Source organism: Siphateles boraxobius, unplaced genomic scaffold, assembly GCF_051911475.1.
Source record: "Siphateles boraxobius isolate OS27281-9 unplaced genomic scaffold, OSU_SipBor_1 56, whole genome shotgun sequence".
Taxonomy (NCBI): Eukaryota; Metazoa; Chordata; class Actinopteri; order Cypriniformes; family Leuciscidae; genus Siphateles; species Siphateles boraxobius.
This window is the reverse complement of record NW_027509182.1, coordinates 4,244,241-4,262,315: the sequence shown is the minus strand read 5'-3', so window position 1 is coordinate 4,262,315 and position 18,075 is coordinate 4,244,241. Positions and strand designations below refer to the sequence as shown.

The following is an 18,075-nucleotide window of genomic DNA, read 5'->3' as shown; positions in this document are numbered from 1 at the left end:
CGAGATGCGCGCACCCCATGTTGCATAGCCTACATACAACTGCTAATATTTACATTTCATATATTTTTTAAATGTTGCATATTTATTCATCCAATATATTTTGAGACAAAACTTGCTTTTCAGTTTTATTGTATTAAAATTAGAATTAGAAAAAAACAAAACCCTAGGTTCAGTAACTAAAGAAAATCCACTTGGGTCAAAAAGGCATAGGAGATACAGAATATATGAAGAATAAGAATAACTATATCAATTGTTGTCTGTCATTGTGAGGAAATAGATTCATTATGAAATAGATCCCATATTTCATGTTCCGATCTCCATGAAGATTTGTTTTGCGAAATATGCTTTTACTATTGCCAAGATATAGGCCTACATGATTTGCTGAAAGATTAATAATGCTGGAGTTCTTATTAAATATTCCAGAAGTGATTAAGAATGATTGATGCTGAAATGGTTATTTCGTTTAATAAGTAGCCTAGGCTATGTTGCCTTTTTAAATGTTAGGCTACATAAAATATCTCGCTATATCAAAAGCATCTACATTTGGGGACAAATTCTATGACTAATGACTAAAGCCCATGTGGAACTTCTGTCCCAGCAGGAGTATAAGGACCTTTTAACTTCCTTTATTTTTTCATGACTTGTTACCATTTTTTTGACCATTTTATTTACACAGATATTGTTGAAAATCATGTTGAAGAAGCATTACTCATTTCATTTGTTTCATATAATGGAATAGCATACTTCTATACTTTTACTATTCTGCAGCAATAGTATACAGTGTTTGAAGTGTACTCAGTATCCACATTTAGAATACCTAGATGAGACTTTACATTTGCTAAAGCATAAAGTATGAATGTAATCCGTGCATACTACATTCACCATGTTGTCATTATCATGTGACCATACCAGCATCAGTTGCATCACTTCACTGCCATTCACAAATCCCCTCTCATGGCCTCATGGGATAGTAAAATGTCCATCATATGCACACTTTAGAATCTCACCGGAAGTAGGTCATCCAGGTATTTTTTCTACTCTTTTATGAGTACTGAATTTGGACATACTCATTTTGTCACATACCAGTGCAGCCCACTGTAAGGAATGCTGTATCCCACAATGCACTTCACAAAACTTGACCTTTCTTGTTATTATTTTTAAATAAACCATTAAAACAACATTAACTGAAATAAAACAAAATATAAAAAACTTATTTTATTTTATCTAGTTGCCAATGAAACAGTTCTCATTTTAAAAGTGGAAGTGCTTAATTAACTAAAAACTAAAACTTAATTTAGACATGAAACACACACAACAAAATTACTAAAACTTTACCTTTTATTGCAAATTTCATTAACTTGAAATGAAAACAGAAATGAAAATCTAAATCCAAATATTAACAAAAACTATAACAGTATGCCTTTAATATAACATTCTCATAATCAGACTAATTTACAGAAACCTGGATGAAAATTAATAAAATTTCCAAGAGCAATATTCTGAGAGCTGTTTGGAATGTTTATTGTTGCAAAAAATATTTTGTTTGTGTTCCATACATATGAGTACTTTTATTACCAACCTGTTAGTTACACCACAAATAACAAAACATCATATCACATCAATTATAGATTTAAATGTGCATGACAATCCTTACATGCATCGTTTAAAAACTCGATCGCCAAATAAACAATAAGACAAGACCAAATGAGAATCAAACCCATTTCAGAAGTAATAGGGTCATGAGAACTGAGAAAATGGTTATTTGATATGTGCAGAAAAATGTCTTGTATGATTAAATGGGCCTGTGTCTGGACCATCTGTTCTGCATTCAGTTGCTAATTTCTGTTCAATTAAAACTCACTGGCATCCATTATTCATACTATGCCTGCTTTTGTTAGTTTGTGTTTAGAAAAAAGGATGTTGTTCATCTTCATAAGCATTGATCCAGCTCACCCTATTAAGGTGACCTGAGATCAAGCTTGTAGTTTCTTTTGTTGTTGAGCAGGTTTGGAAAGGGAACTCAGATCACCATCACCATGACATCAATTTGGAGCCCTGGATGCATGAAGCATTTTCAAGCAACAATCTTAGCAAGAAGCTACTTCTCAAAATAACATTTTTATGAGCAAGGGCAGAGCCACAGAGCATAAAACAGCTTATGGTTTTAAAAGGCAGAGTAATTCCTGGTTTTGCCGTTTCGTCTGCCGACAGACAGCGACAGGTGACTGATCCTGCCAGGATGGAGAAGCAAATGGTCAAGAGGGCAATACACCTGCTTTCATCATATCTGAGGCTTTGCAGATGGTGGATCACAGACCTAAATGTGGACTTGACACATAATGAGTGGAACAGATGTGCTTATGCCAGTGTGATACAGTTTTGTCTCCAGACTAATATAAGCCATACATGGATGGCATTTTAAACAAACATTCTACACTAAATAGCATTAATTACCAAAAATATCAAATGAATGAAATTAAAATATATATGAATTTAATAACTGACTTTTATAATATCATAAATCTATATAAAATGTAAAAATTAAAGCGGCTGTATGTAGAATAACAGAAACTCTCGTTATAGCGACACCGGTGGCTGTTAAGTGAACTGCAGCCAGAAACGTAACGCTCATGCAAACGTATAAGAGACTGAACGTGATTCAAGGCCCCAATATACTCAAGTTCTTTTTCAATTCTTCGCTTAGAAATAAAAAGTTGAAAATACCTTTGCAGTGAACATCCCGACGCTGCTTTTGAGAGCGACGTTTAGATGAATCTGTAATATGCTGCGTGCTTTTCCTCTCAATAACAAACACATAATGACAGAGGTGAGAAAGCGGCAGTAAAGAAAGCATTTGATCATCAAAGCGATGTGAATATTTTCAGCTCTGCATTTACCAGCATCATGTTGACAGATGATATAGGCTAATTAAAATGACACTGTTATGATAGTTTGATTTTAAAGTTGAAACCTACTAGGCTATTTCTGGCTATGTGAGACTACAGTTTGAATTAAACCCTTTTCTTTGCATGACACATTGACATTACGCTTACAGTACAGAACAGCTATTTCGACATTATCCTGAATGTAAACATAGTAAGCATTCATTTCATGTCTTAAAAGAGGCTCTCAGGTCCATGTGTAACCATGACATCATTTGTATTTTCCCAGTAAAATCGTTCCAAACCCTTCTCCTAAAAATCAGTACATAGACAACCTAGGAAGTCAGGGAAGGTCTATTTTTAAGTTTCGTTACAAGCTGTTCACACATTAGCAATACAAAAATTAGCAGCAGCTCAACCAGGCCTCACCCCCCCCCCCCCCCCCCCTTTTTTTTGTTGCATATTCCATAGGCAAGGATTATTTAAATGAGTAAAATTGTGACTTCATAAGATCCCCCTTTTTTTGTTGCATATTCCATAGGCAAGGATTATTTAAATGAGTAAAATTGTGACTTCATAAGATCCGGAAAAATCGGTATGTGGTCCAAACGAGTCGTTCATTGTAGTTCTGGCAAAGTAAATTATGTTAAATAAAATATCTCCGTTTGGAGTGGACTTCCAGCTTTGTAACCTTGCAGATCCTTTTTTAAGCTCAAACAGCAACATTACACACTAACTAAAGCTGAAAAGGTGAAAAAGCAGGACACTTTTAAAGAATTATTATTCCGACTTTTCCAGGCCTGGACAACAAAGATTTTTTTACAGATTTTCTTAGACTGTAGGAAGCCTTGAGCATTGTTATACCAGATTTTTTACACCCCAAAACTTTTTACTTCAGGCATCAGTATGGCATAAAAATGAAATAGAGAACTATTCAGCCTCCTTAAAGCACATACACTTAAAGTTCTGGATCATTGCTATGTTTAACTGTAAATTACAGTTAACTGTAAATTACATTTGAACAATGAAGCATAGAACAGTCCCTGGAAAACTATGTTTCAAAGGGGGTTCTGCGTCATAGAGTACAGCGTCAACGCAAGGATTTAAAAAGGATCAGAATTCCCTGTAGTGTTGTGGGGCTTAACATGTCGTCACTGTAGACAGCTTAATAATCCCAAGAGCCACGCATTCATTGCCCTCAGCATGTTTACACACACACACACAATCGATTCACCACAGCGTACCTATGTTCTCTCTACAGAACCAACAATGACACATACAGGAAATGCGTGTTTTCAGTGATGAGTCTCTGGAACCCAGAGCTGCAGCACTTAACTCAAAAGCATCATACAAATACAAGTAAACTCTCTTACTCATGGTTTCTAAATAAAGCTTGTACAATTTTAAAATGTTACTTGGCACTAGAAAGTTGTTCACTTTAAAAATGAAAATTCTGACATTATTTACTTACCCTCAAAGTTGTTTCAAACCCGTATGAATTTCTTTCTTCTGCTGAACACAAAAGAAGATATTTTTAAGAATATGGGTAACCAGAGTTAATGGGTCCTGATGACTTCCATAGTTTGAAAAAATAAAAAATACTATGGAAGTCAATGGGGCCCATCAACTGTTTGGTTACCCATATTCTTCAAAATATCTTCTTTTGTGTTCAGTAGAAGAAAGAAATTCATACGGGTTTGAAACAACTTGAGGGCGAGTACATGATGGCAGAATTTTCATTTACAGTACAAAGAGAAAATCTGAACTTGCATTTTACACTTTTTGAAGTTTTTATTTTAATCATTTGATAGAGACTGCTGGAGGGAATTTCTAAATGTACATCAGGAGACATTTAATTAATTTAGTTTGCTTAAACTTTTATATATTTTATTTTTACTAAAATGGTTTAAATATAAACAACTTACATTTACATATTTAATATTATTGATCCATTTGGTTATTTTAAGAAAATAAAATTATTTATTTTACAAGTAAAATATTTTGTATTTTTACAGCAAATGAAGCACAACTAGGAAAAAATAATATTATATATGTACTATTAGATAGAAATATGTGATCATGTATATATTTTTATACTTAAAATAATTGTTTTTATTTTTATTTGTAAAAAACTTATATTTGAATTTAATTTTAAATATGTAAATATGTAATAATTAAAAATCATATATATATATATTTTATAAATAATATAATTCATTTTATTTTTGGAGAAGAGCAAAACCAGGAAAAAGTAACTTATATGTATATTTTTTTTAATTAAATACAAATACTTGAAATTTAGAAGAAAATCTATATATTTTTTATTTATTTACTTGTTTGGAACAGAGAAGAACGCTATCCAAGATTAAAAAAAAAAAAAAAAAAAAAAAAAAAAAAAAAAGATTTTACATAATTTAATGTCTTTTTCAGGCTAGGAAATAACAATTTCAGGTTTTTAATAACCGGGAAAACCCTGAAGTTTACAAAGACGACAGATATTAGTGCATCCATTCCAGAAATGACCTCTCTGAAACAGTCACACATTAAGACAGCCTTCTTTTATTTGACTCAATCACAGTTAACACTGATATGATTCAGATGACCAACATTATTTGGAATGTAAACACTCAATGCAGTCTGCAGTCTGACCTCACAGTCAATGTCCACTTTAACAGACGATGGAACTGAAGAAAAACTTCCGTTCTTGGTTCAACTTTCATCCTGAGATGCTGAGGCCGGCCTGGGCCAGTTGCTCAAACAGGACAAATGAACAGCAGTTCATTTCTCTGGACACATGAGATCTGGTTTGGGTCTGCATTCATGGAGTACAGTTCATTCTCCCAGATCAAAGATGAGGTCATTACAAATGAGGGATTGTAGTCCTTAAAGGGTAATCTAAACAGAAATCTTCTGAAACGCTTCAGAGAGATGCAGAGAAGCACACGCTGGAATGAATGAACAGAAGGCATGGCATGGAGCGGAGATGATCGGGGAAGATGGGTAAGGCATTCATGCTCGGTGCTGAAACTGTCCAGAGGATGGGCAGCAACGATGATGTCTACATACAGGCTGACACTGCACGACTTGATAAAGTTGCTCAAACAAACTTTGGCATACAAGTATACATTCATTCCATTCATTCATTCGCACTCACGCACAAAAACAATCCCACGTGTGCCAGAAAGAGTTGTGGAGGAGCATCTTGGGACCAAATGATGAAGCACTGCAAGAGACCGGACTTATGGAGGGATGCGATTATGGAAAAATAGCAGGAAAGGCAGGTCAGGCTTGCGTTCTTTTCCGGGTGTTTTTGAGTCGTTTCGGTTTGAGGATGACATATCTGCTGAAGGTGGTGTATTGCTCTGACAGAAACGGGATAAAAAAGGCCCTGAGGAATCTGGAGGACCTGTGTGGGAGACAAACGAAAAGGGAACAGCAACAGGATCACGAAAAGGATGAAATGTACACAAAAGAGTTCACAAAAGCCAGAAATCTACAATCCACTCTCTTTAAAAAGAAACCCTTTTTACATTTATTTCGCCATCATGAACTGGGCAATAAAGACACGCAGAGCTCATTACTGATAAATTGGGTCAAGGATAATCTCTTTTAGGATGATTAGACACCCTGTGTCACAACGATTCATTATGAGTGCTTGAGAATGATGTCATAAGTATCTTTAAAAGGACAAGCAGGCCCTCTAGTGGATAAGCACACACCCTACAATTTTCAATGACTCTTTACAGCAGAATTAATTTACTCTGAATGTCTCTTGTATGTTAACAAATTTCCACTCGTTCTGAAAAATGCACATATACTCCACCACTAAAGACTTGCCTGGTAGCGTCTAGAAAAGGCTTGTCAGCAATAATGCTCCACTCGTCTTTGTTAGTGGCGTATCGTGGTTCAAGAGGGGCTTCTGTTTCTGTTGCCAGATCCACCAGGTAATGACACTGCTTCAGTTCTACCTGAGAGCCAGAGAACATGGAAAATGACATATGTACTTCACATTCAGCTACAACACTGGCATATGCAGAGAAAAATTAAAGGTTGTAGATAAGTGACACTGACTTTAACTTGTGGATGATTTTTTTTTTAAATGATAAAAATGGGTGTATAGAGCTGAATAATTGACTTTGAAGTGGCCTAACAGCCCTCCCCAATGTCAAAATGATTGAGATGACCAATCAAATCAAAGAAGGCGGTCCTTACTGATCACAGAAGAAGTGTGCCAATTCCAACATGGCACTTCAGTTTTAACAGCAGAGAGTGCATGGTAAGATGCAAGTAGCTAAATATTTGACAACTGTTTCATTATAGAAATGTTAAATGACTGACAGCAATATCCAGTAATGCAAACTACTAATTTTTTTTAACAAACGTTACATGTTTTTAAACCATTTTCTAATTGAAAATATGTTATGATTTATAGGATTCATAACCGAGTTTGACATTACAAGAAACATTTTTCGTTTGACATATTAGAGTGAAATGTCTAAAAGAATGAATAAAAAGGAATAAAACACTATGGTAACACTTTATTTTGATGGTCCCTTTTGAACATTCTGTTAACTATAAGTAACTTTGCAACTAAAAGTCAACTAACTCTCATTAGAGTTTTAGTGGACTATCTGCTAACTCTATATTGTGATGGTCCTCCAACAGACACTCTACTGACTATCAGTAGCTTTGCAACGACATGTCAACTTATTCTAACCCTAACCGTACCAGTCTACTAATACTCTACTAATACTCTACTAATACTCTACTAATACTCTAATGAGAGTTAGTAGACATGAAGGTGCAATGTTACTTCTAGACAACAGAATGTGTTAAAGGGACCATCAAAATAAAGTGAAACCAAAATTATTTGCAAATAGTTGTAATTGATTACTTCACAACTACAATTATTAGACCTAGAAATTTTTACCATTCTTATTTCTTTTTTTTCTCTTTAAATCCCTTTTAATCCTTTAATTATTTAACTCCTTTAAATAAAAAGACCAATTACAAAACCAAAATTTAAGTCCCAAGTGTATGTGTAGGTCACTCACATATCGAGATGTCTCCTCACGATTCTGATCATTCATGTCTGATGGAAGTATCCAGGTGGCATCAGGACCCATGGCATATGGCTTAGGTAGCTGACCCCTGAACTCTGACTGGATAAACTGTAAGTGCCAGCTGGAAATTAATAAGATACATTTAGTAAGTATCATAGAAATATATTACCGTTCAAAAGTTTTGGGTTCGTAAGATTTTTGGATGTTTTTGACAAATGTTTCTTTTGCTCATTTATTTGATCAAAAATACAAGTAAAAAGTAATATTGTGAAATATAATTAGAATTTAAGATACCTGTTATATATTTCAATATACTTTTAAATGTAATTTATTCCTGTGATGGCAAAGCTGAATTTTCAGCATCATTACTCCAGTTTTCAGTGTCACATGATCCTTTAGAGCTCATTCTAATATGCTTATTATAATCAATGTTGAAAAGAGTTGTGCTGCTTAATATTACTGTATGCCTTAATATTATAATATTACCCCCATACATTTTTTAAGGACTCTTTGATGAATAAAAAGTTGAGGAGAAAAGCATTTATTTGAAATAGAAATATTTTGTAACATTATACATCTTTACAGTCACTTCTGACCAATTTAATGTGTCCTTGCTGTATAAAAGTATTCATTTAAATATTAATGACTCTAAAACTTGTAATCAGTAGTGTATATTTATATTTTAGTCTTTAAGAGTTTAATCAGAACTCAAACTCACTTGTTGGGCAGGAGAAAACTGCTGGGGAAGCGGTACCACTCTTTCCCCACACAAACATTGACTAGTCTTCCCTCTGGAACAGTGTGGATAGCAGGGTCTTTAGCAATGCGATGAAACTCTGGATACAAATCCAGCGGAGCATGATAACCTTAACACACACAACAACCCCAAGTGAGAGAGACATCACAAAAAGGAGTATTATACTGCGCAAGGCAAAGATTAAGTAAAACATTTTTTATCATTTTGTTTATCAAGCTCAGCCAGCTATATAACCCTACCTTTGGGGGCATGTTTCATTAGAATTGGCCCAAATCTCTCTCAACATGCTTATTGTTGAGCCCTTACATGATTTGTCCTTACCTCTGAAGAGGGCCACAGATCGGGACAGTGAGAGCACTCCAAACAGCAGCACAGAGCCGAGAGCCAGCCAGTTGGAGGAGATGGTGTAGTGCTCCAGACGATAGCGCTGGAATATGAAGTGATAGCACTTCTACATGGATAAAACAGACAGAAAACTGTTTAAAAGGGAGAATAAATTAAAGTATCGCATTGAAATTCCATGCAGGTTTACCAGCTAACTAATTTACACAACGCTGGGGAAATATGCTAATAAAGATGTGCAGTTCTCTGAAGTTTTTGGACATGTGCTGATCAAATACAAAGATATTCTTTAAAAGAATCTTGAAGTTTCATGCACACTACTGTTCAAAAGTTTGAAATCAATTTTTAATAAATTAATATTTGTTATTCAGCAAGGATGCATTAAATTGATCAAAAGTTACAGTAAAAAATAAAGTTTATAAATGTTACAAAAAATCTATTTAAAATAAATGCTGTTCTTTTGAACTCTTATTAATCAAAGTATCCTGAAAAACAGTATCAAGGTTCTCACAAAGATATTAAGCAGCACAACTGATGATAAAAAAAGAATGATTCTTGAGCACCAAATCAGCATATTAGACTGATTTCTGATCATGTGAGACTGAAAACTGAAGTAATGATCCTGAAAATGCAGCTTTGCATCACAGGAATAAATTACATTTTGAAATATATTAAAATAGTAATTTATTATTTTAAATTGTTATAATATTTCACTAAATGACCATTTTTGTTAAGTATACCAATACAAATCATTCAGATATAAAGTCACTATGAAATCAAAATTGATAATTCTTATTTTTTATTGAATACTGCATTATCTATTATGAATGATTTACAAAAATTACTCTTGCAACAACATCTCTGATGATGCATTTACTGGTATGAGGATGAGATCACAGCAATAGCAAACAACAATGATCCAATCAATTTCCAATATACAAAATCGAGCCCCACCCTACATTTGTCTTGTTCGAGAAGCAGTTTCACTGGGATATATACGTCGCAATACGGAAGAAAAGACTGTTTAATGCAGAAGCAATTCTAACCTGCAGCGAGGATAGTGCCACCGCCCCACACAGACAGATGAGAGGGTAGATGGGAAACAGAAAGCGCTCCTCTTTATGTGGACGAGTAAAGAACACCAGCATCCATAGGTACATAGGAGACAGTGTTAACCAGTACGGCCGGCCGAGGTTCTGAACTGCAAATTATACATTAAGAAACATGAGATTAAAAGTATGCCCAGTACGTGGCACACGTCACAATTATTTGGTTGGGGTTTTAGTTGGCAACTTAAGGACTTATATAAAAAAAACAAGTCAGACACATTATTCTCTCTTACCATTGAATCTTTGAAGCAGTGCCTCCATAAGCGCCGTGAGAGGAAGAGAAAAAAGGGCCAACAAAAACACAATGTTGAAATTAAGAAAACCATTTACAAAGTAGTAATGCCAGGGCTCTGTGCCTGTAAGAGAAAAAAAAAACACTGCAATAAGGTTTAACTGTTGATGACTGATGCCATCTGACGGCACTAAGAATAATTATCATTTATGTGCTTTACTGTAAACAATTTTTGTATGTTTTAAAGGTGCAGTATGTAATATTGACAGCTAGCGGTTGAAATGGGTACTGCAGTAAAAATTGAAAAATAAAAGAGTTATCTCCCACACCTCCCTCCTCAGACTCAAAACATACGCGGGTTGCCAGATTGAGGACACACAACAGGAAGGAGCGCAATTGACAATGGAAAAGTGACGAGCCTTACACTGTACGTTGATTAGCTATTGTATACAGAACTTTTGCAGTGATATTATTGTTGAGGCTTTGTTGGTCAGGTAGAATCTGCAATCTCTGACCCACTTTTTTGCTAGCTTCAAAGGCTGAAATATGCTGTTGTCCCCCAACTGGCAACCCAGGGTGAAGAAATACTGATGGGTAAATTGGCAGTGGCAGGGTTCACACAGACCAAAGCAAAAACAGACATTCTGACATTGAAAAAACATTTAACAGTTGAATAACTGGCTGTAGCATTCAGCATTGTTTTTTTTTTAAAGCATTTGAACGTAGCATGTTTCCTAAATCGCAGCAAACATATTATGGTATTTTTTTATGCTTTAGTACAACCAAAAAAAAAATTACATACAGCACCTTTAAGGATGAGTCAATAATTTCTAGAAGTATATATGAATAATTTGAGGCGTACCATAGAGATCTGGCCCATGAGGAGTGAACACATTGTATAGTATTATGTTCAGTGGAGCAATCACTAGCTTGCCATAATAGTAGCTGTCTATTCCAACAACAGGGACCTACAGAAAAACATAACAATGATAAGTGTTATTAGTGTTAACATGTCAGTATAATACAATGATTCTGGACATTTTTTATTTTAAAATGGCATTTTGCTGTTGATGATATCTCAGTGTCTGAAGTAAGGACACAAAAACAATTCAGAAACCTAAGACAGACAGAAAGATCTAGGAGTTTCCCAACCAGAAAGAGCAGCAACGCGACCAACGTCCACGTGATAAAACTCTTCCACTTCTTCTTCAGCAACAGCAGGTCAAAGGCAATGGGTATGCTGCAAAATCAATCAGTAAACAGATCCTAAATTCACCTAGTTGGATGATCAGGACTATTTGTATAGCTTATCGCCCATAGGAAGTAAATATTGACTTTGGTGAGTAAATTAAACAGTTATTTGCCTTTTTTTCATTTATTAGGGAACTGCAGGATAATTCATGCATTAAACTACAGTCTGACGATTACTTTTTTATTACTATGTTTGTTTTTTGCTTTGCATTGCTTGCAAAGTGGGTTGGAAAGTAATGGTGAGTTAGAAGTGGGATCAGGACATGACCCAGGTCGCAGTCGAACCTGGGATTTGAACCCGATGAACATGTTCTGTAAACGGTCAGATTTGAAAGTTACATAAAGTAAAAAAGTAAAGAAACTTGCACAGAAAGTTCAGTCGGTAAGATCAGGGTTTTAATGTTTTTGTAAAGAAGTCTCTATTGCTCAACAAGGCTGCATTTATTTGTTAAAAAAATACAGTAATATTGTTAAATATTCAGTGTCAGTTCAGTGATCCTTCAGAAATCATTCTAATATGCTATTTCATACCAAAGTAAAAAAATATATATATATTAATATCACCTGTGAAAACAACTGTGGAAATCATAATAATTTTTTTCAAAAATCAATAGAAATATAACGTTTTTAAAAAACAAAATTTATTTTAAAAATAGTAATTTTGTAACATTACTGTCGCGTTTGATTAATTCAATGCCGAGTATTAATTTCTTTAAAAAAATTTTTTTTCATAATATACACTGCAGCATCACCTCCGTTCTCAAAGAGAAAGATCTAAACCCCTCCTCTACTTTGCAGACCTTTTACATTTACAAAACCGCTATATTACACACTGCATGAAAGGTAATATTTGAAAAAGCATAATAGGGGCACTTTTAGCCCCCCAAAACTAAAATGTAGAGAATAAAAATCAGGAAAATAATTATTCTCATAAGGACGAAATATAACTTATACGTAACACAAAATACAGTTTAACTGCGGATTATAAATATTTATGGCAGATATATTTTTATTTGCATTTGGCAGGTGTGATAGATTTTTTTTGTCCCTGCTGCTTGTCAATATACAAAAAAATTAATTGTTGGCCATTTCTTACCCCAGAAGGGCACAGAAGGGCCAGCCCACTATGGCCCCCGCTGCAATACCCAGCACAGCCAGACTCGAGCGTCCCTGGAACCACCCAGTCATAGCTACCACAGTACTGTACATACAAAACGTACTGGGGAGGAAAGCTGCATATAACATACAGAAACACACACATTAACCTGCAGTATATACACACGCAATAACAATAGTAACAAGCAGTTACAACTATCATCTAAATTCCATGTGATCAAGCAGATAAGCCACAAATGACCTATTTGATTTGACTCACCTGCAGAGGAGCAGAACATCCCTGCACTCAAGACGAGGAACGCCAGCAGAAGACGTCCCACATGCAGGCCAAACTTCTTACACACGGCCCTGTGTGAGACCCATGACATCAGATCTTTAAGCAACTTTTATTTCGTCACACACTGTAAAATGCACCTATTTTAGCCCAATGCTGAGGTGCCATATGTAGTATGATCCACTTACTTGTAGAAGTAGAGCTCACACACACAACAGGTAAATGCTAACATGCAGCGCAGGAAATAAAACACAAGGACCTGAATAGGAACATCAGCAAATTAGTTTACATCTTCACATGTCTAAGAAGGCATATAATGAATGGCCAATATATATACAGTTGTAAAAAATAAAATAAAATAAACACTAGACATAATAAACCATAGCTGATTTTTTTTTAATAGACCCCATTCAAAAGTTAACACACGCTTGATTCTTAATAGCGAGTCGTTAACTAGATGATCCACAACTGTTTTTTTGTGATGGTTTTTCATGAGTCCCTTGTTTGTCCTGAACAGTTAAACTGCGCACTGTCCTTCAGAAAAATCCTCCAGGTCCTGCCAATTCTTTGGTTTTCCAGCATCTTTTGAATATTTGAACCCTTTTCCAGCAGTGACTATGATTCTGAGATTCATCTTTTCAAACCAAGGATGATTGAGGGACTCAAACAAAGGGACTCATAATTTAAAAAAGGGTGCAAACATTAAATTGGCACTATGCAGGATTTCCGTTTTTGTCAAACAGCGACCCCTAGAGTCACTGTAGAGTACTTGTATTTAACGTTACTGTCCTAAATACAACTCACGCAGAGCGTATCTGCACTCACGGCCTCTGCACTTAATAATATTAAAGTAGCGTAACGCGTTAGGCTTACCTGAGCCTAAATGCCAGATGACATCAATAAAGTTACATCATGTACGTCGCATTATTTCGTAACAATGTCTATTATGATGTTGTTAGACATGATTATTTCGACATAGTAAGTCGTTATTTCGACATAACTCGTTATTACGACATATCATCTCGTTATTTCAGCATAAGTCGTTATTTCGACGTAAGTTGTTATTTCGACAAATATCTCGTTATTGCGACATAAATATCTTGTTATTTCGATATAATACGGGGACATTCTAATATGCATTAAGCTACATTTAGCGTTCTTATAATGAGTTTCTATGGGAGGAAAATTCTTAACGTCAAATTAAACGCTTTGCGTTCATATTCTGGACTTATCTGATTTTTGTAGTATACATTATTATAATTTTAGTATCATATTGATTAATAAATGCACGCACAATTATCCGTGAACTTGATAAATGTTGCAGATATGTTTTAGGCTACTATCCACAAACAAATTGCTTTCAATTATGTGTGCAAAATTCAGAATTCAACGAATGTGCAGCAATTTGTACAAATAGAGACATTTTTGTGTATAAAAGACATTTTTGTTTCATTTTGTATTAATGATTATAATTTGCGCGTCCATTTATTGACGTCTGAGTCGATAATTTATTGACGTCTGACTCATTTGAGTGTATTCGGCAATTTGCTTAACGTGTAATTAAACGCGTTGAGTTTATATTCTGAGCTCATCAGATTTTGTTGTATATATACTTTATTAGTATGATTATTTACTGTGTTTGGTCTGTTAGTAAATAACACTGTCCGTTATGTATTCATTATGGTTTGTATTCATTTCGATATGCCACAAGAGGGCAGAATAAGACCGGGAATTAAAGAACTCATTGTAGTTATGTTGACCTACTGTTTTCATAACACTGGATATTCTACAAATTTATACTTTTCTAAAACATTGCATATTAATGCCAATTAACTTATTTAGCAATTACACAAGGTTTTGTGCTAGTTTGTGCTAGTCCAGAATATGAACGCAAAGCATTTAATTTGACATTAAGCATTTTCCTCCCATAGAAACTCATATAAGAACGCTAAATGTAGCTTAATGCATATTAGAATGTCCCCTTATTATGTCGAAATAACGAGATATTTATGTCGAAATAACGAGATATGTCGGAATAACGAGAAATTATGTCGTAAAAACGAGTTATTTTGAAATAACGAGATATGTCGAAATAACGACTTAAGTCGAAATAACGAGATATTAAGTCGAAATAACGAGATACGTTTTTTTTTCTCACCTTGCGGTTCAGGGCTTCCGTATGTTAGCGACACCGACAATAAATATTAATAATTAAGCATATGTTAACTTTTAAATGTGGTAATTAAAAAAAAAAAATCTATTATTTAATCTTGTGGAGTATATATGTAAAGATATATGTAAAACATCTTATTCAGGACAGTACTAAATAAAAAATAACATGGATTTTTTATGACCCCTGTTTATTTATTTTTAAATAATTAACATTTAGCAGATTCTCCAAGGTGTATAGAAAATTGACCACAACTGTACAATATATATTGTTTTACTATGAATAAATGTGTCTGCCAAATGCATACTGTAAATGTAATTGAATGAAAAACTCTATATTATAGCTAAGAGCTATTTAAAATATACATTTTAAAAGTCTTGGACAGAGTTGATTAAACTGTAAAATTGCGCTCCAAAGAAAAATAAATATACTATCTTTCATTGTTAGAAATAAAGAATTATTACACCGAGTTGTATAAGTAGAACCACAGCTTTCCCGGGGTTATTTCCCTCAGATTTGAGATCTGATTTTTACATTCCAGCCATCTCACTGGTCAAAGAAATATCCTTCACCTTAACAAATGCTTACAACTACAGAATCAAAACTGGTAACCAATCTAGTACCTAGTTTTGGGCAGTTGACTAGTTTACCTTGTTGGTTTGTAATATTTTGGCATGAAAGCAGGCAGGAAGGGCATGGAGCCAAAGATACGCATAGGAACGAATTGCGTAGGCCGGGGAATATTCCCATGTCTGCATCCCTGTTCCATAGAGCAGGTAGTGAGTCTGGCCAGCAAACAGAGAAAGATAAAAAGAATGTTTTAAGAATGTTTGGTACTTTTCTTTTATATACTAAAGTGAGTAGCTCTCAAAAAATGGTGAAATTCAGCAAAATGGCACATTCATAATGTTTTTAGACCACTCTATAGTCTGTCTGTGATCAGGAATAGACATGACAACCTTCGAGTTAAGACAAATAAAAAGCTCTTGTATCTGAACTACACCCGGACAGTCGCTGATGGGTTGGATTATTACGTACTCCAGGGCATCACGGGACACAATGTGGCACAGATCAGGGCTCAACAATAAGGATTTGCTTTCTACAATAAGGAGTTATTTTAACTTGACTCACCATAAAAATAATACACAGTATAATTTATATATATATATATATATACATACATACATATATATATACACACACACACACGTAGTATGTAATATATAATATGTTAAAATATGTTATAAGATATACATGTTTAATGGGTTAAAAATTATAAAACAAATTGCACCATTATTTCATTATTGTGTGTTGAATTCAAAGATGGTTATAAGCTGTAGAAATTTGTATTTATTTGTTTTACACATACACACACACATATATAGGCTATATAAATATAATTTGTAAAATATATATATATATATATATATATATATATATATATATATATATATATGACCTTTAATAATAATAATAGTTTTCGACCTATTTTTACTATTCAATCACAAGTCGCAATTTTTTACTAAATCTTTGTTTTGAAACAACAATAATGATAAATCACACTAAAAAAATGCAAGCAAAGTGTGCAAAGCATAACAACACAGTGCTGGGCCAACAAGACCATCAACTGGCCCAAAATGGTCCCGGCCCATTTTTATTACTGTACTCTGAGAGATTAACAAAAAATTGTGAACCAGGAAAATATGTAACTCACTGGCTCCCAGTAATTGTAGGTTTCGTCACAGTCAGAAATGTTACTGAGCAGTGCAGCACAGAAACGGGCTGAAACCAGGCACTTGAAGGCTGTGGAGCCCTCAGGAGCCCACACCTGTCCTGCCTTAGTGGATAACCTGTAATGAAGAGCCGGGGGATAGGAGCTAATGTGCTTATCTGGGAGTAAACTAATAGGCAATATGGGAACAGAGCACATGGTAACACAAGCTTGTCATTCATTTATTTAGTATTTAAAACAGCGTCAATCTACATATCATTAAACTCATTCACAAGCATAATTAATATAGTAAGCATGAGAAATTCCAGCTTTTCGCATAGACAAAATAGACAACGATGTCAACCTGCGCTGTTCAGCTAACGTTAAAGTTAATGACAATGTAAGAAGATTATGAAATTCGACATGCGCGAATATGCACCTGAGATTTACGTTAACGTTACGCATCATCAAACATGCTAATAATAGGCAAATCTTAAAATGTGTCACTAAAGTATTCCAGCTCATTAATAACAAGCATTCATTTTAAAAGAATGACAATTATATACACAACTTCTTTTTCAGCGTTTGTTTGTTCAATGGAGCGCTGATCTGCGTTTATATAACGTTACCGGTAGTAGAATAGCTGCCTTTGAATGAATGAATACTTGAATGAAAGCCGTCATGTTAACGTTACATTAAAAGCGAGCGTATTCGCGTCGCCTGGATACATTTTAGTACTTCGGTCTCTTCGTGTTATTTAGACAGTCTGTGGATATTTCATGTGTTTGCCAACTGTATTGGTCGCATATCCAGACAACCTGACGTTAGCGAGCTAGCGACCTGTCAACACTAACGTTAACGTTACAAAATTTTACACCACGCGTCAGCTGGACTGGATTATGGTTACTTACTCATTTCGGGGGTCACTAGACTTATTGTCCTCAAAACATTTGTAGTCTTTTGTTGCTCGGCTGTCAGTGGTAGGTGTGTTCACGTTGTTGGCATCTTGTTTGCTTCCCCGTCTGTTGCGTTGACGGAGACTCTTCGTCGCCATGTTTCTACTGGCTGTGCGTGACGTCATCATTACACCGAACGCAAGCGCGCAGGTCGACGACATTAGCAAGCGGATGGTAAACATTATTACATTATAGTATCATTGAGATACTAT

At 34.7% G+C, this 18,075-nt stretch overlaps 1 protein-coding gene across 3 annotated transcripts; it reads right to left on the bottom strand.

Annotated features, from left to right (window-relative positions):
* Positions 1–5,421: 5,421 nt before the first annotated feature.
* On the bottom strand, positions 5,422–18,010 carry alg9 (ALG9 alpha-1,2-mannosyltransferase). 3 transcript variants are annotated; one of them, XM_077206466.1, is made up of 15 exons: positions 17,819–18,010; positions 16,911–17,097; positions 15,847–15,981; positions 13,215–13,285; positions 13,012–13,100; positions 12,733–12,868; positions 11,538–11,625; positions 11,248–11,353; positions 10,387–10,509; positions 10,091–10,245; positions 9,024–9,153; positions 8,664–8,811; positions 7,937–8,066; positions 6,720–6,850; positions 5,422–6,288 (listed from the first exon to the last, which is right to left on the bottom strand). In XM_077206466.1, exons 1-15 carry the CDS (start codon positions 17,989–17,991, stop codon positions 6,165–6,167), a joined length of 1,926 nt encoding a protein of 641 aa, XP_077062581.1. In that variant the 5' UTR covers positions 17,992–18,010; the 3' UTR covers positions 5,422–6,164. The 3 variants fall into 3 exon arrangements, with proteins under 3 accessions (XP_077062581.1, XP_077062582.1, XP_077062583.1); XM_077206467.1 differs by having other exon boundaries at positions 16,911–17,046; positions 17,819–18,008; XM_077206468.1 differs by lacking the exon at positions 16,911–17,097 and having other exon boundaries at positions 17,819–17,976.
* Positions 18,011–18,075: the final 65 nt, after the last annotated feature.